A 24719-nucleotide genomic window follows, 5' to 3' on the forward strand; every position below is an offset into this window, starting at 1 on the left:
TTCATGAGTCTGTCATCCTAGCTATGATGAGAAGCTTGAAACAGGTGGATCATTATCTATGCACACACGGATAGACAGGACCACATCCCAAAAGCAACCAGCCTGTCTCGATTATTTCTGAGGGTCTCACTTTATGTCTGTGCTAGCCTAGGTTGTGATCCTCTTAACTGCTTCTTTATGGATGGCAGATGCCATCTGCACGTCACTGCACCCAGCTATTGGGCTTCCCCTGTAGCTGGAATAACAGGCAGAAAGGTTACCATGCCCAGGCACTTGTTGAGATGAAGTTTCAAAAATTTCCTTCTGTCTGGGCTGTCCTTGAACAATCATCCCCCAGTAGTGAGCAAGACAGTTGGAGCCATGTAGTGCCAGGCTTTGTACCAAAAAGTACATAATGGCTGGGGTATGATTCAAAGGGTGAGCAAACAAACCAAGCAAAAGTTGAAGGGGCCCTGGGTTCAAGCCACTGTTCTGGAAAACACACCAGGCCAAAAATAAGAAAAGCAACAAAACCTACTTAGGACAATACAAAAAATGCTATCAATGAAGACTGTTTTCATTACATTTAGTTCCAACTCATTTATGCAACTTAAAAACACCTTTTGGAATAAATTACTCAATACTATTATGTTCTAAGCAAAAATATAGGCAAGTAATAGAGAACAAACCAAGGACTGTTTGTTTATTGGTATTACAGTATAACTTTAATAAAAACTAAACATAAACACAATTGTTAAGATACTCAGTCACCTATCTTGTAAAACAATATGTCAAGGTCAACTTTAAAAACTTTATAAAAATCAAAAGGTAGAAAACATCTTCCTCAATAGCTCCAGGAGTTCATATATAAATTTTTAAAAATGGTATTTAATAATCACATCAAATGTTGACTTACTGATTGAGCAGTATAAAAACAAACAATTTCTGATTTTAAAATCAAGTAGTTCCAACAACAACAAAAAAAGCTATTTTTGACATATACTATCTTTGTATTTTACACAGAGTTCCAAGGCAAAGGTTGCTTCTGGCTTTGTGAATTACCAGAGATTGTGACCTGGGCGGCTGACTTGTTACAGGTCTTTTATTCTTCTTTCCTGATAGATCCTTAGCTTCTTTGGAAGGAGGCATATGAATTGGTTTCCATGGTATTGGATTACAGAATGTTGGCTCTGGATAGGAATTTCCACTGTAAAAACCTAAACTCATAAAAAAAAAATCAGAACAAAATAATTAAATAAAACCTGGGATAGAAAAACACCCCTACTTTAAAATTTCTTTAAAAATGTTAAGATGTCTATCACTGAAAAAACTAAATTTCATTTAGTAAAGTAGAAAACTTGAAGATGCTTAAGACCACAGTAACTTTTCAAGTACAGTAAATACTGTAACAAATATTAAACAACAAATGATAATTCTACGAAGTCAAATAATGTTAAACCCTAAAGGAAAATGCTTTAAAAGAAAAATAAAAATGCTTATAAATGTGTTTACTAAGCAAATTTTAAGTTTAGAACTCTTTTTTGGGATGGGGCTTGGGCATTGTCCCTTAGCTTTTTCTTTCAAGGCTGGTGCTCTACTACTTGGGCCACAGCTCTACTTCCAACATATTTGGTGGTTAATTGGAGACTTTCTTGCTCAAGCTGGCTTTGAACCACGATCCTCAGATCTTGTCCTCCTGAGAAGTTAGGACTGTAGACATGAACCTCTGGCACTGAGCTCATTTTAGAGCCCTTGAATCAAAATACTTTCATTTTCTCAGTTTAGTGGGAAATTACTGGCTACCAGTTTCCTCTTGTGAGATACTAAAGTTTACAGAAAAATCTTTTATATGGAGCTACAGTGAATGAAGATTCTTCCTAAACCACTGAAATTCTGAATTATTGTCGCACAAATCAATAAGATTTTACAATATTACTGCAATTTTGGTTACTATTATAAAACATTCTTCTACTGATGTTTAAAATAGTAATATCGTACAACTAATAACAGCATGAAAGAAGATTTTGTAAGAGAGAGAGCATACAGATGCAGAAATTCCTTTAATTCATAATTTGTATAACTGACAAGAATTTGTAAAACTGCTATGAAAATAAGGATGGGAAATAACTGCTTGTTAGAATTAAACTTCTTAAAAATGCAGAAAAATTTAATATCACAATTCATTAGTTTAACAACTTCTAGTGAATAGATACCTTCCATGCACAAGTTAAAGCTTTACTATTTAATCATCAGGTCAAAATCACTGCTTATTACCCTATTAGTCTTGTTCTAAACAAGACACTTAAAACAAAAGGAATAGGCCATGCTCGGTAGCTAAAATGGATGACCTCTGTGACCTGTGAGAGGGGCCGACCCCTGACAGCGGGAATGTGTCTTTCAGACACTGGCAGCCCACACTGACTGCATAGATATGTCAACACACACTTCACCAAGATGGTCAAAACAAAGTCTGGAATATGTTCCAGTGTGTGAACACAACAGAATGGGAGTATTTTTAATAATAAATCACTTAAACAAGTGACGGCAGCTGTCAGCAAGGTATGAGCTTCCAACATGAAGCACAAAGAAACACATGAATTGCCATTTATAATCAGGCCAACAGGTTTTGTGTTTGGTCATATGCTGTCTAGTATTCCACCCTACAAAAAGAATGTATCAAAGACACTGGAAGCTTGTCTTTAGAGAAGGTTAAAAAGATGGGAGGCAAAATGACCCCTTAAACATATCCTAATTAAGGTTTTATCATCCAAGAAATGTAAGAGGTTATTTTCAGGGGATGATGGGAATTGAAGCTCGTAGGGGTTTGCACATGCTTAAACGTAGCTCTGCCACTGAGCTACACCTTCAGTTCCAAGGATTTTATTTGGTTCCCTAATGTTAGGAATCATCATTTTCTGGGTTTTTGTTTTCTGTGGTGCTAAGAATCAAACCCAGGGCCTTGTATATCCTTGGCAAGCATTCTACCACTAAGCTATAGCAACAGTCCTACAAGCCATGGCTTTAAAATATAAGTTGGCAGCTTTCAACTTCTGCCCGTAAGATATAATTTTTGGAGAATGACAATAAATTTGTTGTACCTCCTTAGTGACATGGTATGTCATAATATAATCTTCTGGAAAATAGTAGTTTAGGCGAAAAAAATAATTTTTATACATTTCTATTTCTGTCAAAAAGAAACAAAATATATAACATTATGCCTCTGTAAACCATACTTATGAAGCCACATAACATAAAAACCAACCTGTAAGTTTCCCATTGGCATAACCATAGCTCTTTGCAGCTGGACGAGGTTTATTTTTTGCATTTTCCAACCATTCCTTAAATTTTTTTTCTGCTATTTCCTTTTTCTCCTGTAATTCAGCTTGCCGTTGTTTTTCTTTTTCCTTAAAGTGACAACACCAGAAAAACTTCATGGTTACTATAACTAAAGGTTTCATTCAAATTTCACTGACCCCCATCCAGATGCTCCCACTCTAATGACTTTCTGGCCACAATACTCAATTGTATTTCTATAATTAAACAGCGAAGGTGTACATAACCAAGAATCTGAGGTCTACTGCTGAACAATAGTAACATATCAAACTCAAGAAGAAAAAAGCAATTTACTATTTATAAAAGAACTATATATAGTAATATGACTAAAAGTGCACCAAAAATATGTGCCAAAAATGTCTTAAGCCTGAATAAAATACATAAATAGGCTTATTAGTATACTCAATGAAAGAAAACTACAAATTCCCATTGAACTTAAACACAGCATGATAGAAGTCAGGATAAATGCATGTTGAACACAAGACCATAGACATAAAAACAGCTTCCTCTATTTTATGTTAAGAGAGTAGCGCTTTTCTAAATATACTTTTTTTTTCTAAAATAGAGTGGTCATTCTGAAACACCAAAGCCGTGTATTCTGACTGGTCACTTTTATATAAATACCTTTTCTTTCTTCTTCTTCTCACATTCTTCAGCATTTTTTTTCTTTAACCATTCTTGATATTTTTCTTTTGCCTTTTCTTGCAAATGTTCTTTCTCCAGTTCCTTTGCTGCTTTTTCTTCCATTTCTTTACTAAGTTTTTGTTCCTTTTCTTTCCTTTTCTTAAATAAAAATGAAATATCATTGAAACACTTTTTATGATCCTCACAGAAGAATTATTATATATAGTAATCTAATTTTTTCTTAAAATAGGAGCCATCATGTGTTTGGCACAATATACTTTATGAAAACATACAATGGACATGCAATCACATACTTAATTCCCATCTCTGCTGATCCTGCTCAGCAAAGTTTACTCAGACTCTGGGATGGTGCTGAGCAAACAGCAAGTGCTCAGTAAACAATTGTTGAATAAATTAATGGATACAAATTACATGTTTGACTGTCTTGAATCTTCACATTTTATAATGAATGATCATCCTTACTCTGAGTCACATATCCATACATTTTGTGGACAGTTTGTCAATCTAAATTCTTAGAAATAGATAAAGGATTTGCTTTTACCATTGGTGAGGTACAGAAAAGAGTGATACCTATTTAATACTGTGTATAAGGGCAGAAACAGGCAAATCTGTGGCTACACAGTTCTTACAAAGATCAGACACTCACAAATGAAGACCCAGAAGTCAAATCTGGTCTGCCAACTATGTATATTTATAAATAACATTTTATAGAAATATAGGCACACCCATTTATTTATACATTTATTGTTAATGGCTGTTTTTGCATTCTAAGGGCAAAGTTGAATATTTTCCTTGTATGGCCAGAAAGCCTAAAATATTTCTTATATGGAATCAGATTTCTTTTCTACACTCTTCTGGAGACTGGACCTTACTATGTAGCCCAAGCTGGTTGAATTGCTTCAAGCTCTGATAAGAATAAAAAAAAGTGATACAGAAACAGTCCCAAGTATTATGGGCTTAAGTGTGTTGTCCCCTTCCCCTTTCCCATTTTGAAGTCATAACTCCCAGTGTGACTGTATTTGGAGACAGACCGTGCAAGAGGTAATTAAGTTTAAATGAGGTCATTAGGGTGGAACCTCAATTCAACAGTCCTGGCATCCTTACAAGAAGAGGGAGAAACATCAGGATGTGTGTGTACAGAAAAAAAAAAATCCAGCACACACCTTCATCTTGATCTCCAGTTTGCAGATCTGTGAGGAAATAAATTTCTCTAGTTTAAATTGCCCAGTCTACGCTATTTTGTTATGTCAGCCTTAAAGGACTAATGCAATGAGCTGAAATGCTAAATACTATTAGACCTCAGAGAGCTTGGAAAGAACATTGACAGTTGGCTACACCCTCAGTAGGATGACTTAGAAGCAGAGTATATCAAGTAGATGGCAAAAAACAAATGCAGATTGGAACTTTCATATAATAGTAATGGAATGTAAAATGGTATGAGCATTTAGCAGTTTAAAAGTTAAAAGATGGGCTGGGGATATAGCCTAGTGGCAAGAGTGCCTGCCTCGGATACACGAGGCCCTAGGTTAGATTCCCCAGCACCACATATACAGAAAACGGCCAGAAGCGGCGCTGTGGCTCAAGTGGCAGAGTACTAGCCTTGAGCGGGAAGAAGCCAGGGACAGTGCTCAGGCCCTGAGTCCAAGGCCCAGGACTGGCCAAAAAAAAAAAAAAAAAAAAAGTTAAAAGATATTATAAAGTATAAAGAAAGTATAAAGATAAACATATACTTACCATATAGTCTAAAAATTTGTTCTAGGTATTTGCCAGTACAAATGAAATCAACTATTCACTTGTATGTAAGTGGTGATAGAATTTTATTCATACTGTCCCCAAACTGAAAATAACTCAAATATGTCTACCAGCTAGTGAATGGATAAACTACTTGTGCTACTGCAGAATGCTACTCAGTAATAAAAAATAAGTAAATGGCATGTGAAGTAGATAAATAAAAAACAATAGTATATACTCATCACTTCATTTCTATGAAATTCTAAAAGAGGCAAATCAAATCTACAAACTAGAAAGACTAAGCTTCCTTGGAGCTGGGGCTGGCTGGAGGGACCCAGGGGAAGGTTCTGGGATACTGAACTGATAAGTATATTTTGTGGTATTAAAATTGTAGCTTTGGGGCTGGGAATATGACCTAGTGGCAAGAGTGCTTGCCTTATATACATGAAGCTCTGGGTTCGATTCCCCAGCACCACATATATAGAAAATGGCCAGAAGTGGTGCTGTGGCTCAAGTGGCAGAGTGCTAGCCTTGAGCAAAAGGAAGCCAGGGACAGTGCTCAGGCCCTGAGTCCAAGCTCAGGATTGGCAAAAAAAAAAAAAAAGCTAAAGTATCAGAAAGCAGGACAAGAGGGTGAACATGACTAAATACATTCCTGAATGTCATAAGAAATCCAGGACTGTATAAAATAATGTGCTAATAAAAGTTAGTTTAGTTTAGGCTGGGAATATGGCCTACTGGCAAGAGTGCTTACCTCCTATACATGAAGCCTTGGGTTCGATTCCCCAGCACCACATATATAGAAAACAGCCAGAAGTGGCACTGTGGCTCAAGAGGCAGAGTGCTAGCCTTGAGCGAAAAGAAACCAGGGACAGTGCTCAGACCCTGAGTTCAAGACCCAGGACTGGCAAAAATAAATAAATAAATAAATAAAATAAAATAAAAGTGAGTTTAGAACTAATATTTAAAAAGAAAAATCAGATAGCTTTTAGTAAGATTTAAATGAAAGAAAAGAGAATCAAATGCCTAAGTTAGCAAAAGAAGAGCAGAACATAAAAGAGATACTAATAACAAAATAGAGTAGCTGGCCATTAAGTGGCTTCAGGTTTTCCAGCTGCTTCCCATTGTTTCTACACCACACACAGCCCCATAAATCTTCCTATTTTTAAGATGGTGCCCTGAGAGAACCTTTGTTTCTCACAACTGAAGGAAACGAACAACTAGGTGCTTAAGTTTCTATTTGGGTTCCCCTAATACTACTTGCTTGGCACACAGAAAAAGCTGAGTAAACATTTGTTGACAGCTTGAGTGATACACTGATAATAGTGGCATCAATCAGATACTGTGTTGGTCTGCATTCCCATTTTACATAAAAATATCAGTTATGTTTTGAGGTTCAAAACTAATTTTATTTTTAAGTAACTTTACAACACTAAAACTAAAAAGCCTTTTTACTATACACACACACACACACACACACACACACACACACACACACACATACTTCAACACCATGAAAACTAATGTAGAAAACAAATTAGCACGGCAACAAAAAAATAAAAGTACCAGGAGAGATGAGTCATTTTATTTCAAAAGGATTTAACAATTTACAGTCATTAGAAACTAGCTTTTCTAATGGCTACCTAAATTCTTTTGTGTGATTTTTCTTTTTTGCTAGAACACAGTGAAAATGACAGAGAAAATAACAGTCACAGATATACTTGAAATGTGAATGGGGCTGGAGGCAGCAGAGGACCACACACCATGAAATGTAAACAGAGAAGAAAAAAACAAAAAAACGAGATGCCAGACAGGAAGAGAAGAACCAGGAGAGCAGTCTTTCCAAATGGAGGTTAATATAGCCAAGGTTGTAAGAACTCTGATAGTTTTAAAGAAAAAAGAAAAAAAAACACACAGAGCAATCAATTATTCATTAATAGGCAAGAGTATTTCCCAAGTTTTATTTTTCAGGGTTCGTTTTTGAATCATTTCCAACCTTCTGAAATCTTCCCTTTAGTAATGAGTGATTTATGTCAGGACAAGCCACTTTGCTCCAAAGAAAGGCTTTTCCTCCTCAAATAATTGTGTTAGATTTACTGAGTTAGATCTACTGGCACTAATTAAAACAACAAGTATGTTATGGATGGTTCAGAAGTATCTTATATACTTAGACAACAACTATGTGTGATTGGCATGGTAAAATTAGCTTAATGGAGTTAGAAGACAAGAGAAGCTTTTTGCCTTGAGCTGAAGAGCTCAGGGAGAGCACCCAGGCCTAGAGTTCAAGCCCATGACCAACAAAAGAAAAAAAAATTCTTAATGTGTATGCCAACACAACAGTATATTGAAATTTAAAGTAAGAGCTTAGTGTGTAGCTCAGTGATAGAGCACTTGCCCGGTATGCATGTATAAGGTTTTAAATTTTATCCTCAACATCAAAGAAAAAGAAATAAAAGAAAATTAATTCATTTTTAATTAATAAATTTTATTATATACAAAATATGTTAAATCTTTAAATAGATAAATATATCACATGAAAATAATTCCTGCTCTTAAGGATTTTAAAGTCAACAAGGGAAGTAAAGGCATATGCACAATAAAAAACAGCAAACATACACATCTACAAGACAGTGCATAATAAAGTATCATCAAAATTATATATTCAAAAAATCTCTAACATATGAACAAGACTACCCCACATAGTAAATAATTTGATTGGATGAAAAAGGAAAAAGTATAGTGAAGGATATGAAATTCTATCTTGAAGAAATGTCATATATAAATGTAAAGAAATGATGTGGGCATTCGCAGATCTTATATACTTATACTCTTAGATCTTATACTCTTAGCTACTCAGGAAGCTCAGAGCTGAGAATCTTGGGTTGAAGTCAGCTCACAAAGACTAATTGGAAAGACTCTTAGTTATCTCTAATTACCACAAGAGAAACTGGAAGGGGTAGAAGACTAGCTATCAACGAAAATGCGAGCAACACTGTATAAAAAAAGGGGTGGGAGAATGAGAAAGGACATGTCAAGGGACACAATCTCAAAATCCCTCAGGAATATACATCCCTGAAGACTTTAAGCTTAAGATTTCTAGGAAATCTTTTTTTTTTAAGGAGGAGTGAGGAGAAGGTTGTGTTTTTGGAAAAGGAAATGTTTAGGAATCATGAAAGAATTCTTAGGCCTAGGTGACTAAGGAGACAGAAATAATAAAAATAACAGATCTTAGAAGAAAGTATCTAGCTTCTACAGGATAAAACGAAAGGTTAAAAATGAGAAAAACAGGTTGTTTTACATATACAAGTTTAAAGATACCTGCCAGTCATGGGTGAAAATCCAAACCTATAAAAGTTGAGGTCTAGTGATACAAACTTAGTGTCTATAAGTGGTACATGACAAGTGGAAGGCACAGGAAGAAATAATGAATGAAACTAGAGGGTAGAAGTCAGAAGATAAAAATTTAGTAAATGTCCCTGAGGGTAAGGAAACAAGAAAAACGTCAAGGAACACAGAATTCAAGAAACCCTAAGAGGGGAAAAAAAAACAAACCTAGCTAATGAAAAGAAAAGAAAGACATTAGAAAAGAAATGTTAGTATGTTTGCACATTTTTCATCCTTACCTGTTTATTCTTTTTCTGAACCCATTCCTTGTGCTTTTCTTCAGCAATTATCTTTCTTTTTTCACGTTCTTCCATTTCTTTTCTTTTTGCTAGTTGTTTATTCAATTCCTGCAGATTTTATTTAAATGAAAGGTAACCTTTAGTAGAAACATGCGAATCACATTTTTTTAAAAAAGGCTGAGTCTAAAGAAGAATATAGTTTCCTTCCTAGAATACACAGCATTAGTGACAAGTACTTATTTAAAACTAGTCTATAATGAAAGAAAGCATTGGTTTAAAAATATGTCATTTTTTAGAAATGCAAATAATTGCTTGGCAGCAAAACACTAGTTTCTTAGACTAAATTTCAGCTAAATTACCCTCATTGAAATCAACTTTCCCACACATAAATTTTGGCATCACAATAAGCTACTGGCAGTAACTCATGAGAATTGCATTTTTTACAGTTATAAAAAAATTTAAAATTTTTGATGAAGATAAAGGACAGGAATTAAAAATTCCTAAATTGAAATTTTAATTCAGAGTTACACCAAAGAAGTAATGCAAGAAACGATTCCATTTTCTTTAGAGGAAAAAAAAAAGAAGCTGGAATTTTCTTCACTAATTTCATAGCTGCTGGGGTGTAAAACAAAACCACATTCATATCCTAGATTATTTAACTGCCTTGCTGTCACTCGAATCTACACGTCTGGGCATTTCTTCAAGAGAAGGAATGTGGAAGGTATGGCCAAATAAAACTACAAGCTCAAGGCCACCACTCTGTCACTCATCAGCTCAATTACCACACTGAGAAAGCTGTTCAAACTAGACTTCTCCAGGACGCTGCAACTATAATTACTGATTCTTTTTCTTTTCTCTCCTTAGATACTAATCATCAGATACTTCTTACATATCTTCTACTTATTTCTTCTTCTCCTCATTCTTCCCTTCCCATAAGACTTACCAAGACATTTAGTGGTAGTGAGGACAACTTTCCAAGTTGCACACCAATTCTAGAGACTTAAATGAAGATAAAATGTGATAACAAGGGCATACTTTTTTCATGTTAAAATGACTGATCATAGGATACCTGTCTATCTTTCATGACCTCGCATCCTAAAAATTCATTGCATAAAAAATAACTTCACTCACTCAGAAAGCTTTCCAATTTTCAACACTAGACAAATGTCCATCTTGGTTTTTAAATTCTTCACTACTTCTATAGTATATTCCTTGATTACTCACTCAAAATGATAGAATATCTACTATAAGTCCTACAATGATATATAAATAGATGAAAGATACAAGGAAGAATCCCTAGAAGTCTTGATGTTATCTCATTCTCTGTATGCCAAAGTGCTAGATTTTGAGTTGTGTATAAAAATAGGAGATTAGCAAAATGAAGGAGAAGTGAAGAGATGGTGAAACAAAATGGACTAAGGTAGTCAGTAATAGCCCTCTTTCTTAAAATACTGAAGAAATGGCTTTTTAAGAATGGAGAGATAGTCTGAGAGGGAATTAGAAAATTAAACTGTGGTGTTAATTTCCTCTTTTGATAAAAGTTTTTTGAGACAGGCTAAACAAATCAAGCACTATGACACAAAACTATACAGCAAAAGGAATGATTTAGAGCTCCTAAAGACAAAGGCTGAAGATTGTGTTTGAAGGGATGAACACTATTCTGAGTAAGTGATTAGGAGGTTACCTAACTACATGTTATAGGGAAGAATGTCTCAACTGTGCAAGAAAAGAAGAAAAAACATGCACATGTGTACATGCACATAAGTCTATGGATGTGCATACATTTATATTAATATATATAGATATAGTTCTGACATCTGTATTTCAAAAATATTATCTAGTCCAATTTTTTTTAAAGTTTAAATGTACAACTAGGCATCACTGATTTCATTTAAATCATTGAAAAACCCATGCAACTCAACAACCAGGAGGTAAAATCTGATCTTGAATTCCTATTTTATGGTTGCCAAATTTGTTAATGTTAGTATACAAGTTTTTTTTTAAGTCCACAAGTATCTAATAATACTACCACTAACCTATATAATGCTCTAATCACAGGATGTCTATCCAAGCAATTTGCCCACTCAGAATATACCTCATATTGTCTTTCTTAGAACTTTTCAACCTTAGTAACATCATCAATTCACCACCAACACAGGCCTCTTTCAGGGCACTATAGCAGAAATGTTCTCTCAAAAAAGTCCCTTACTCAATCTTTTGCTATACTATTGAATTTCAACAATACTATAGTTCTTTCCCATAAGGTAAACATTTGTAAAAATTAAAATCTAACTTGCATTTAAGATTTCAATACATCATAACTATGGTCTAATGACTTTTTACTACACAAGATAACAATAAAAAATTAGTTTTAAGTTTTGCCAACTCTATTTGCCCTATATGCCTTCATTAAGGGCTGATGAATTAAATGGTCAAAGTTAAAGTGGTAAGGAAGGAAAGAAAGACAGGTAATTTTTATATCTTTAAGGAAATGATATTAAAATGTGAAAATTAGAACAAGTTAAAGATTAGAGGTTTCAGGGCAGCTAGCTAAAGATCTGTAAAAGAAATGAAAATAAAATGTAAATAACCAACAAAATCAATATATCACATAATTAATGCTCATGTTTACCACATTTATCTATAATCTCAACAAAACCTTATAAATGTATGCGATTTTACAAGTGGGTAATTTTAATAATTTTCAAATTCTATCTCAAAGAAATGTCTGAAACCAATCGACATCACAAAAAGCAAGTTGCTGAGTTGGGATGATCTTTTTAATGACCCAACCTAACTAACCTATACTTGTCTTTAAATTTTAAAGGAAGGAAATATAGATATCAGTGTAAGTTTAGGTGTGGGGGTGTATACCTATAATCCCAGCTCTTGGGAGGGAGACTGAGACAGGAAAACCCCAAGTTGGAAGCCAGTCAATGCAATGCAAACAAATAAATGCCAAGTAAGAGGTGTTTATTTCTAAAATATATCTTGATATAGTGGGAAAAGCACTTGGGTTGCAGATCAAAAGTACTAGAATCCAGCTCTACTGATACTAACTGAAACCTTAGCAAACTTACTTCTCTCTCACCTTCCCTTTAAGAGGTACCTGTTTCTTAAGGATAAAATTTTGTACCTTGAATGTTTGTACCTCTATTATTTGTAAAAACAATAAACTATAGTCAATAAGAACAAAAATAAAGCATGACTTCAGAAATAATGAGAAAGGCATGAAAAGAATGTAAACACTAAGCAGTACAAAATAAGCTGACATAAAGTGATGTCACAACATCTTTGGCATAACTAATATGTAAAACTCACATGAAAATATCTTAATCTCTTCAGAGTTACACAACAAGTAACCATGAGAAATGTCACACTACACAAAACATGGAAAGCCTTTAATACTTACAAATAATTATCCCCTGCTCTATGCTTAATCATTGGTATGGACTTTATAGTCATTATTTTAGCCTGTTCTCCAAACGAATCAGATTATCTTCTTTCATGCAAAATAATGATCCTCACTGATTGTTTTCCACATATGTGGGAGGCCAAAGCCTCATCTATATTTAGTCAGTACAACAACACTAGGAAGTAAATATCATTGTTTACCTTCCACTGGTAAAGATATTGAGGCACAGAGGTTAAGGACTTGTCCAAAGCCTAAATTTTTTCTTTTAGTTTTTTTTTTTGTTTTGTTTTGTTTTTGGCCAGTCCTGGGGGCTTGGACTCAGGGCCTGAGCACTGTCCCTGGCTTCTTTTTGCTCAAGGCTAGCACTCTGACACTTGAGCCACAGCGCCACTTCTGGCCATTTTCTGTATATGTGGTGCTGGGTAATTGAACCCAGGGCCTCATGTATACGAGGCAAGCACTCTTGCCACTAGGCCATATCCCCAGCCCCAAAGCCTAAGTTTTGAATGCAGAAGTGCAGCTGAAGAATTTACACTTTGAACCCCTCCAGTATTCCTCCTCTCGGAGTTGACTTATAGAGAAAGAAACAGTGGAAAGCCAAGAGATTTTACATAAATTTCCCAAGATCACAGAGTTGTAATTTCAGTCTGGGCTGGTTGCCAGGGGCTCATATCTGTAACTCCAGCTACTGGGGAAGCTAAATCTAAGGAGCACAGTTTGAAGCCAGCCTGGGCAGGAAAATCTGTGAGACTTTTATCTCAATTAGCCATCAAAAAGCCAGAAGTAGGGATGTGGTTCAAGTGGTAAAGTGCCAGTCTTCAGCAAAAAAGTTCAGAGAGAGCCCCAGTTCAAGCCCCAGGATCAGCACATACAGGGGGAAAAAATTTTCAATCTTTTTCTAAGTGACTACTTCAGCCCAAGCTTTCTCATTTTTCTATAGTTTTATGTAGACTTGAAGTGACTCTCTTTTCCTTAATGTACCAAGAGACTTTCAAGGAGGAAGTGAACTCTGTATTCTAGAAGCACAAAATATCATATAAGGGCTGGGAATATGGCCTAGTGGCAAGAGTGCTTGCCTCCTACACATGAAGCTCTTGGTTCGATTCCCCAGCACCACATATATGGAAAACGGCCAGAAGGGGCGCTGTGGCTCAGGTGGCAGAGTGCTAGCCTTGAGCGGGAAGAAGCCAGGGATGGTGCTCAGGCCCTGAGTCCAAGGCCCAGGACTGGCAAAAAAAAATCATATAATAGGAAAACAACAGAATTTACTAGGTTCTACAATCAGCTGAACTATGCCAACTTTCCTGAAAATATTGACTGCCTACCTAGTTAGAAACTTATCAAAGAAATAACAGTTTCAAAATCGCTATGAAAGTGAAACTTTAAATAAAAGGCTAGGTTTTAGTTCTCATGATTTTTATGATAACATGGTAACTAAGACTAAACAGAAATAAACAGTGAACCAGTTAGTTATATTTTAATATACGGTTAATACATTCTGAATATACTTTAATAGTATCAGACTGCCATTTTAAAATGATGCTAAAAATATTTAATAAGGATTTGGGGGTGTAGGCTCAGTGGTAGAGCATTTGCCTATGGTTTGATTCCTAAAGTCTCCAACATTTTTTAACAAAGGTATAAATAATGTGACAGGCAGAAAAGAAGGAGTTATAAGAGTCTGATCCTATTTCCTTAAAAATAAAAAGTATACTTCCCCATGCAAATCGATTTTATGTACAAATTAAGGCAATCTGGCTGAATAGAGAATTTAAGGGATGCCAAATTATACAAATCTAATTGGTTGCTGGTAAGATTCTCATTAGCAAACAAAAACAGTTGAGGAAATAAGAGATTCTCATGGAAATATAAGTGAAACTAGTTATCTTTTGGAGTTTGAGCAATAAAGCTCAAAAAGAGAAGCACCAATACCAAAATGCCCTTACACTGGGAAAAAGGCAGACTGAAACTGAAACACTTGGAAAGACAACAAATTCTCACCCTAGCACATATGGATAGCATGTGATCTTTGGGGGGGAGAGGGTTACATTCTCAAATCTATTTCAATTTTTGTCTGTTTCAAAAAATGAAGTGAGTATAAAGCTAAACTTACATTATAAAAAGATACATATAAAAAGGTTCCACTGTGGGTCTGAATATAGGCATTTGCATATACTGTCTGCCCTCTGTATCCATGGGTTCCACATCTGTGGATTCAAACAAGTGTGAATGGAAAATATTCACGGGGAAAAATTGTGCCTGCACTGAACATGACACATTTTTTCCTTGCATTGTTCCCTAAACAATATAGCATGACAACCATTTACATAGTATTTACATAGTATTAGGTAATACAAGAAATCTGGAGATGATTTAAAGCATGTGGGAAGATGTACGTAAGTTATATACAAGTATTATGACATTTCACATAAGGGAGTTGGGCATCTGTGGATTTTGGTATCCATGAAGGTCCTGGAACTAATCTTTTGCAGGCACCAATGGGTTAACTGTATTTTAAAAAAAAATTAAAGTCTGGAAAGCTACATGCCATAATATTAACAACAATGGTTATCGCTAGGTGGTGACCTAGAAATATATTTTTTCTCTTAATTATCATTAGCTTTATTTACAAGGGCTTCCCTAATGTACACATCTTATTTCTATATGATTAAAATTAATATAGTGTAGTACGCTAACACAATGCACAATCACTGTTCTCAGAGACAATGAGCATTTTAATTTACAAAGCAGTTCAACTGTGTGCACTCAGGATTAAATAAAAAGAACTGTCTAGTTTTACCTCTAAAGCTTTCTGCTGCAGCCGGTCACGTTCTTCTTTTTCTTTGCCAACAAACCATACCTCCCATGGCGTCAGTCTGCTCTCTGGTAAGTGCACCTGTTTCTGTTCTTCTTGATTATCTCCTGGTTTAACTTCACTGCTACGAAACATAGAACACTGTAGCATTTACACATGAACCTCTTTCGTTACTAGTCAAAATTACTTCCTTGCACAATGAAAGCAAGATTTAGTAGTGTACTTGCAGTATTATAATTTTTCCTTGTACATTTTTCTTATTACCTCTAAGTAGTTGTTCAACATGTCAATTTATGAGTGCAATTCTTGATCAGTATCATTCCTTTCATCATTCTTCCCATCCCTTCCAACCCCAACCATCCCCTCAATTCTTTCAATTTTATAGGATATGTACTGTTTTGACTGCATTCTAACACTCTTCTGTTCATTTGTCTTCCCCTCTCTAGTTGATCTACCACCACCCCCCACCCAATAAACATTTTTGTTAGACTCTAAGTTAGCTGTTACATCATTTGAATTCTTCCCTGTATATATGAGACTTCAATTAATGTTTGTATATAGGATATATTGACTCTGAACTCATATATATGAAATATATATGTATATATATATGCATCATATAAAAATCATGGAAAGGGTCAGGGTCAGAAACTTGTGACTCACGACTGTAAACCTAGCTACCAGGAGGATGAGATGAGGATCAGAAATCAAAGCAAGCCCAGACAGGAAAAGTCTGGGAGACACTTATCGCCCATTAAACACACACATACACACATACACACACACACACACACACACACACACACACACACACACACGGAAAAAAAGAAAGAAAGAAAGAAAAAGAAATGTTTTTGTACTCAAGTGGTAGAGCACTAGCCTTCAGCACAAAAAGCTCAGGGACAGTGCCCAGGCCCTGAATTGAAGCTCTAGGACTAGCATGCACACACACATGCACATACACACATAACTTATGAAAAAATTTTCCAGTAACTCTAGTCACTTTAGCAAACCCCCTGCTCTTTGCCTTCACTTTCTAAGACCACATTGTTTAGGAATTCACTGTAGGGCTGTGGATACACAGCTCGGAGACATAGTAGGTACCTAGCATGTGCAAGGTCATATGTTCAATTCTGAGCAAAGATAATCTATTAGAGTAACCCACACCCAATTTATTTGCCTCAATACTAAGCAAGGTGATATTTATTCCTAAAACTACTTTGTGGACCCACTAACTACATGATTACATAATCCTAAACAGATCCTGGGTGGAGACTTTTCCCTTTCTCTGAAATAGTACAGGAAAAAAATAACACATATATGCACAGAATGATAAAGTATGTGTGTTAACAATTAGGGGTTGTGGGTAAAGGATGAACAGATGTTTTTAATATTCTCATTTTTACTTTTCTGTTAGTCTGAAATTGTTTTGAAATAAAAAGCCACAAGAAAAAAAATAGTCCTTCTCTTGTTTGTTTTATTTTTAGTGCTAGGGACAGAACCTAGGACCTCAAACCTGCTAACCGAGCTCTGCCACGTAACTACACTACAGCTCCTATGGCCCTTGTCTTCAATATTTAGCCTTGTTGGTTGATTCCCTTCTGCCAGCTCTCAAGAATATAAACAACTCTCCAGACTGGTTATATCCTATCATAGTTTCCATCTCTACATATCTTCTGTAAGCCTACTATCTCTTTGCAGAAAAAAAAAAACACAGAAAACAAAACAAACACATAACTACATAAACAAATAAAGAACACTGAACATAAAGATCTTATAAAACTTAGGAAAGGCTTAACAATTAGAATCCAAAGAAGGGCTAGGAATATGGTCTAATGGCAGGAGTGCTTGCATGGCACACATGAAGCCCTGGGTTTGATTCCCAAGCATCACATATATAGAAAATGGCCAGGAGTGGCGCTGTGGCTCAAGTGGCAGAGTGCTAGCCTTGAGCAAAAAAAGAAGCCAGGGACAGTGCTCAGGCCCTGAGTCTAAGGCCCAGGACTGGCAAAAAAAAAAAAAGAATGAAATCATAGAATCCAAAGAAAGAGAAGTTATTCGGCACCCAGTGCAGCTCTAGTCCTTAGCACAAAAATCTCTGGAACAATGTGTTGTGTCTTTAGCATGGCTCCTTCTAGAAAACAAGTTGCTTTATAAACTGCTCTGCACAGTTTTTCTACCTCATAAATTAAGTATTTTTGGGATGGTATTTATTCATTCATGCCATTATGGAATTTGTATTCTTAGTGGGAAAAATGTAGTTGATATATTATTTCATTTTTGCAGAATGACCTTACCACAGCTTCAATTATCACTATAAACTGATTATCACTATAAACCATATTGGTTCCACATCAAACTTTCATCTTAGATTCTAATCTTCTACCTCCAATCACTTGATAGATCTACTAGATAACAAAACCAGTTCAAAACAGATCTAATTATCTTCCAGTATTTATCCTCTACCAAGAAAAAGTTTATTTGTCTTATAATCCTTAGTGAAAGGTACATTACCATCTATTCAGGACCCAAACCAGAAACTCACATCTTGTACTCCACCTGCTTCCCTTTCCCACCCCACCCCCTCCTTTAACCCCAACATCCATACAAGCATTTCCTGTCAATTACATATCCTTCAGATTTCCCAAGACATTCTCTTCTCAACTTTACAATCATTCTATGAACAGAAATGGTCTTCCTCCCTCCCTTTCAAACCATTCCCAACACCTGTTGCCAAATTTGCCCCTCCAAACATGCATCTTTCTACCATGCCACTCCCCATCTCAAAATTCTTCAGTGGTTCCTTTACCTAAAACCATCAATTAACCCCTTCCTATCTATCCTCTAGCTATTTCTTTCCCCAATGGCTGTACCAGGCTGCTATGCCCTAAAACTGAAATTCCTTTTCTCTACTGCCACACATGGGCAGTTAAGAGTGTAAACACAGAAATAAAATAGCCTGGTGGGAGGAGGTCGGAATCCTCCCTACCAGTTTTCCTAGGTATGTATATTTTTAAACCTTTTAAGCCTCTATTTTCCTACTTGAAAAAACGGAGATGACATTAGTAGAAACCACACTGTAGTATGATGTGAATCAATGTATGCTAAGTAGTCAGTACCTCAGTAGAGTTCTGAACACTCAGTAAGCACTTGTTCTGTATTTACTACTGCTACTGCTGCTGCTGCTGCTGCCTCTGCTACAGTTAACCCCTACTCTCACGCCAAGATTTTTTTTAGATAAGGTCCTGATATTTACCCCAAACTGGCTTTGAAGTTGCTACATTAGCCTAATTTGGCCTGAAACTTGAAATCCTCCTGCCTCAGCCTTCTAAATGCTGGTGTTATAGATGCCACACCACCAAGTCCAGCTCTAAGACTCAGTTCTGACATTACTTTATTGCCTGTGGATCTCTGCAAAACAACTGGATTGCTGGGGGCTTTCTTTTACTTGTCTAACCTCTGCCATGAACAAGAAGAAAACAAACTCTTGACTGGCCTTGAATATGAAATACATGTTAAAAGAAGAATCCATGGGCTGGGGATATAGCCTAGTGGCAAGAGTGCCTGCCTCGGATACACGAGGCCCTAGGTTCGATTCCCCAGCACCACATATACAGAAAAAATGGCCAGAAGCGGCGCTGTGGCTCAAGAGGCAGAGCGCTAGCCTTGAGCGGGAAGAAGCCAGGGACAGTGCTCAGGCCCTGAGTCCAAGGCCCAGGACTGGCCAAAAAAACAAAAAAACAAAAAAACAAAAAAAAAAAAACAAAAAACAAAAAGAAGAATCCATTTCAATTGCAATTTAAATACTAAAATTCTTGCCTTAACATTTTAATGTGTGAAAAATGGTCACCCACTACAGCTGTACCCATAATTAAGAAAAGCTTGATAAAGTGGCCATTTATTTCATGCATGACCTAATAATAATATAAAAAACAAGAAAGAGTTGAATGGATGAATAGTAGGCCCAAAATATACTACAGAAGACTCCAGAAAAATATTTTTCATTATCTGGTCTGAAGCCAACTTTAAACGGCCTAACAATGCTGCCCAACACACTTGAAAGTCAACACAACATCTAGGCTTCTACTTATCTGGAGAGTATCATGTTGAATTTGCATCCATTTTGTGTAGCCAATTCCTGAGTCAATCACAAAGAAGTCTTACCCTATTAATGAGTCATCACCAGATCACTTGAATAGGTGAGGGGCAGACAAAATGTATATAATCTCCCACAGCTCTCTGTGGTTTGGTCTCTGCTCCACACAGCGCATGTTCATATCCCCAAACAATGGCTGTCTTGTGACTCAAGCTGCCTATTCCCCCAACCTGCTACCCTTGCGGTATCCACCCTCCGGGTGTTGAGAGCATCAACTAAGGGCAAGAAATAGGTAGAATGAAGGTGTCTTCTAAAATGATTGAATGTAACTACAGCATCTACTAGTATCTAACAGGCATCTGAGACCTGGAGCTTTTGCAAATTCTTCATTCTCTTTTCAGATCCAGGTCCCAGTTATGTTTTGATTCATAAAGACTGAAATATGGTAAAGAAGGCAACCTTTGGTTTATGGTGCTGCCAGCTCATATGGGCTTTCGACCGGTGTGGCTAGGTCCATCCCAAACCATCAGCCTCCACTTGATTAGTTAGTGTTTTGGCTCTTGGAAGCCAAGGCAAGGCTCTAACTATGCTGTAGGTCTTGACGGCCATTTATTGCTGAAGTTGGTTATGTCCACCAATGCTGACTATGAACAGAAGATATTTCTCAAAGCCTTAAAATTTTCAAGATGTATGAGACCCACTCAATCCTGAAGAAATCAAAGGCTCTAACAAAAAATGAACTGTACACTCTAATGCTGTGAACTGAGTTCTAGCAATCACAGGTCTGTTCCTTGTTGCTACAAGCAGCCTGAATAGTGGCTATCAGTGTATGTTCATTTGTCATTCTTAAAGAGGCTGTCTTGTGGCCATGGATCACTTCATGTGATTCCATATTCTATTTCCTAACTCTCATATACTTAATACTGAACATAGTTGTTATTTCTATGCAAAAAGCATGGGTTCTCTAGTCTGAATTTCTTAAATTTCCCATCTTGTGCATTACGTCTCTTGATAATCAGAAACTTGCAAATGCTTCCTAAAGATGGGATAAAAAGAAGGAATGAATCCTAGAATGGACTTGGATTATTAGGCCTGTCTCAGTAATATTCCTTTCAGGAATAAGGCCTTTGGTTTTATTTCTATACTCCCAATTTAGACAAGTATTATAGGGAAAATGTGATGGGGTATTCTGGAGTATTAGATTCAGATCTGCTAATAATTAGGAGTATGTCTCTATATCTGATCTTTTTGATACGGTTTTATCTGTAAAATGAATGGCTTGATCTGTTCTAATGTTGTGAATGTTGTAGAAACCACGTATATCTTCTTTAGGACGCCCAAGAGCTAAACCTAGGTGGGAAAACACAAATGTATGCTCAATCATTGTAGAAACAATAATCCTTTCGATCTACCATTCTTTGATGCATTAATAACTTGTGTGTGTGTGTGTGTGCGTGTGTGTGTGTGTGTGTCCCGGAGTATGTACTAGGCCTTGAACTCAGGGCCTTATGCTCTCTTTCCCTTGGCTTCTTTACTCAACGCTGGCACTTTGCCGGATCTCAGGCTCCTAAGTAGCTAGGATTCCATTACAGGCATCATGGAAAGCTCATGCACATCTAAAACACAGCCTGCTTCTGCAAGCTGAAGTAGACTTCGATAAGCCTCTGTATGTCAGCTCTCTATATTAAAGTGGCCTGCTTATTGAAGCCTAACACACAACATATTCTGGTGCTAAAGATTATGGGCAAAAGTTCTAGAGCCCTTGTGGACTTACAAAACTCCTGTAATCGCAAAGTTCTGCATGTCTGTGAACTATCCACATTTTCCTGGATGGTGAGATAGAAGTAATCGTCATATTCTCAGGAGGTAAGAACCACGGGAAACCCGTGGTCATCTGTAACCACTTGCCCAGGCCTCAGTGCAGAACGGGGCGGCACCTCAAGATGCCAGGTGCCTCCTTTGGTGCTTCAGCTTGCTTCTCGGGGGATGGGGGTGCCTAAGCAATCTTGAGGAGACCTGCGTTGGCCAGGGGCCTCGGTTTACCTGGCGCACCTCTGTAAATCCAATCCTCTCAGGCTCTCAACCTGGGCCGGTGGGTCACAGGCCTCTCCGTTCACGGCTTCCTCATCCTCTCCGTCGCCGCCGTCCTCCTCCTCCTCCTCCTCCTCCTCGTCCTCGTCCTCGTCCTCCTCCTCCTCCTCAAACACGCGGCTATGGTGGCCGAGGGGAGACAACAGAGACCAGGTCGAACTGCTGCAGCTAAGAGGCCGCGGCGGCGAACACTCAGGCGTCCTCACCACCTCCAGTCCCCGCCCCTGCGAGCCCGGAATCAGGACCGGGAGTGATCTTGAAGTGGGCCGAGACCTGGGCCCGAAGTCGGTGAGGAAGTCGGGGCAGGGAGGCGGAGGAGCGGGCCGCCACCGCCCCACCGACCACATCGGGCCCAGCCAACTTCAAACCGGCGCCGCCGCCACAGAGCCCGGCTCTCCCAGCAGGCCCAGCGCACGCGCCCAGCCCAGCCAATCCGGACAGGCTCCGCCCCCTACCTCGCGTTGCCACAGCGACGCTTGGGGAACGCTAAGGCTCTGTCTGGGCCTGCAGAGCGTGGCTTCCTCTGAGGGTTCAGGTCCTCTGTCTGCCCTTCTTCCGTGGCTGAAAGGTGCTCTGTGTTTATGACCTTGTTCGACTCCGCACCTCCCGTGGTCATCGGCCCTGGCTTCCTGATGACAACTTTGTTTGCTGTGGTGTTAATAAACGGTTTGGTAAATGAAATGAGTTACTGTCAGTGAATAAGGCAGAGCCTCCCCCCCTCCTTAAATGAGATCAGGATATAAATTTATCAGTAGTAATTTCTTGAGGTAGTGACCATATTTTTGGGAGAAGGCGGAGAACTTTTATCTAAGAATGCTCTTCGCGGGGAGGGGTGCTGGTACTGGAATTTGAACTCAAGACCTTGTGCTCTTGTTTGGCTTCTTGTTTGTGCTCTTGTTAGCGCTCCACCAGAGTCACACCAGATCTTGGCTAGTGAATTGGAGAAGAGTCCACAGACTTTTTCTGCATGGGCTGGCTGTAAACTGTCACCCTCATATCTCAGCCTCTTGAGTAGTCAGGAATGCAAGAATGAGGCACCAGCACACAGATCTGGCACAGTCTTCCTGTTTTAGAAGTGTTATTTTTCTGGCATCTTAAGGGAACTAGTTTGTCCTAAGCAGCGTGTGGATGTTTTAGCCTCTTTCAAGTCTTTAGTTACATGCTAACCCTCTAGCTTGTGCTAAGTGGTAGATGATATCCTTACCATAAACTCTTTTTTTTTTTTTTTTAAAGATCTAGGTCTATCTGACTAAGAGCCAGGATCTCTCTATATAGCTCAGCCTGTCTTAAGAACTTGAAATCCTTTTATCTCACCCTCCTGAATACTGAGATTACAGGTGTATGTAACCACCCAAGAAAACCCTCATTCCTTTATGATGAAAGGTCATTTTTTTTAATGTTGATAAGTGTCTTATGAGAAAAGGAAACATTGTGATACCTCAGGGGGCATGCTCCTCAGGGGTTAGGGGTGGTAGCAAGGGAGAAATTGAAGCTGGATGCTTTATTCATGCTGATAAAACTGTGTACACCTGTAGACAAACAGAGCTTTTGTCCAATACAATTGCTCAGAAATATCATCACTAAATAATAATATAATTTATTTCCTCATCTGTCTATTCTGCTTCAGGTTCACAAAGTGAGAACAGTGGCAAAAACAACGCAAAAACTTGTTGCAGACGAGGGTGCTACAAAAAATTGTTGAAGTCATTTAGATTTGGGCAAAATTTGACACAAAACAATTGGACATGGCAGAAATTAATTGCAACAAAAGATAATTTCAGGACAAAGAAGCTGAAGTTACCAAAAAATTGCAAGAGTGCTTGCCTCGTATACATGAAGCCCTGGGTTCGATTCCTCAGCACCACATGTATAGAAAAGGCCAGAAGTGGCACTGTGGCTCAAGTGGCTGAGTGCTAGCCTTGAGCAAAACAAAGCCAGGGACTTGGCCTTGAGTCTTGGGTCTTGAGTCTAAGCCCCAAGACTGGCAAATAAATAAATATCTAAATGTTTTCACAAAGTAAAAAAACAAACACAAAAAAACAGCAATACAAAAATGCAACCCTGCAACTACTTAAATGAGGTATTGTGTTAAAACTTGCAGTAAAAACACAGTAAAAATGAAAGAAATCTGGAACAATATATTAAATACTCTAAATGATCAAGGAATGAACAGTTTCCTTCTTTACCCTAATTATTGAATATTAGCATAACTGGTTAAAACTTTTTGTCAGAATATTTCTAGTATTAGTAACATCAAATTCTTTGGCACTTCCCAAGGAAGAGATGCAGTTTTTGAACAGAGATAACCTAACTCTGGAGAGGGAGAAAAAGGTTTAGTAGAAAAAGTTGGTTTTGAATTAATGGTTTTCCTCAATAAATATCCTTAAGCTGTTTGACCTTTACAATCCTAACTTATTCCTGTGTAAAACAGGAGATAATCTATCTTACAGTAATATTATTTCACTACTCCTCAAAGCTTCCAGCTCAGGAATAATGTAAACTTACCACTTAAACTCCAAATGTTTCCACCAAACAATTTCAGTGTAGGAATATAAAAATGCAATATACTTTCCTTCCTTAAGGTGCTTTACTAAACAAAATATGCCTTTTCTTTGATGCTTTGGGGGTCACCATTATGACTAACAATGAGCCCCCAAAGCTATGAGGCAATAACATGGTGCTGCTGTACTTGAGGTCATTGTTTTTGTTGGTTCTGAAGCCTTCTGCAAGTGAAGGTAACTTTCTGTTACAAAAATACCATTTCCAGTTCTATGGCAGTATAGTCTACAACTTTAATGCATCACTGGACATATTGAAGAATTACTGGTGAAACATGCCTTAGCTTCAAAAGAAGAGGCAGAGTGGTTGGGCAGGGGTGAGTGAACCAAGGTGAAGTTAAATGAGATTAGAATGGAGTAAATGTGTAAAGGAAGGGTAATTATAGTATTCTTTGGTTATAGAAACTTAAGTCTACGTGAAATTTAAAGTATA

General features: G+C 37.4%; 1 protein-coding gene across 3 annotated transcripts; it reads right to left on the reverse strand.

Moving 5' to 3' along the window:
• Positions 1-350: 350 nt before the first annotated feature.
• Ccdc34 (coiled-coil domain containing 34) lies at positions 351-22500 on the reverse strand. Of its 3 annotated transcripts, none has more exons than XM_048360143.1 (7): positions 21822-22500; positions 21681-21785; positions 15527-15665; positions 9312-9419; positions 3937-4095; positions 3242-3383; positions 351-1196 (listed from the first exon to the last, which is right to left on the reverse strand). In XM_048360143.1, the coding sequence occupies exons 1-7, from the start codon at positions 22073-22075 to the stop codon at positions 982-984; spliced, it is 1122 nt and encodes a 373-aa protein (XP_048216100.1). In that variant the 5' UTR covers positions 22076-22500; the 3' UTR covers positions 351-981. The 3 variants fall into 3 exon arrangements, with proteins under 3 accessions (XP_048216100.1, XP_048216099.1, XP_048216098.1); XM_048360142.1 differs by having other exon boundaries at positions 658-1196; positions 15527-15662; positions 21681-21805; positions 21836-22465; XM_048360141.1 differs by having other exon boundaries at positions 659-1196; positions 21681-21805; positions 21836-22146.
• Between the last annotated feature and the right edge of the window lie 2219 nt (positions 22501-24719).

Source organism: Perognathus longimembris, chromosome 13, assembly GCF_023159225.1.
Source record: "Perognathus longimembris pacificus isolate PPM17 chromosome 13, ASM2315922v1, whole genome shotgun sequence".
In the NCBI taxonomy this organism is placed as follows: Eukaryota; Metazoa; Chordata; class Mammalia; order Rodentia; family Heteromyidae; genus Perognathus; species Perognathus longimembris.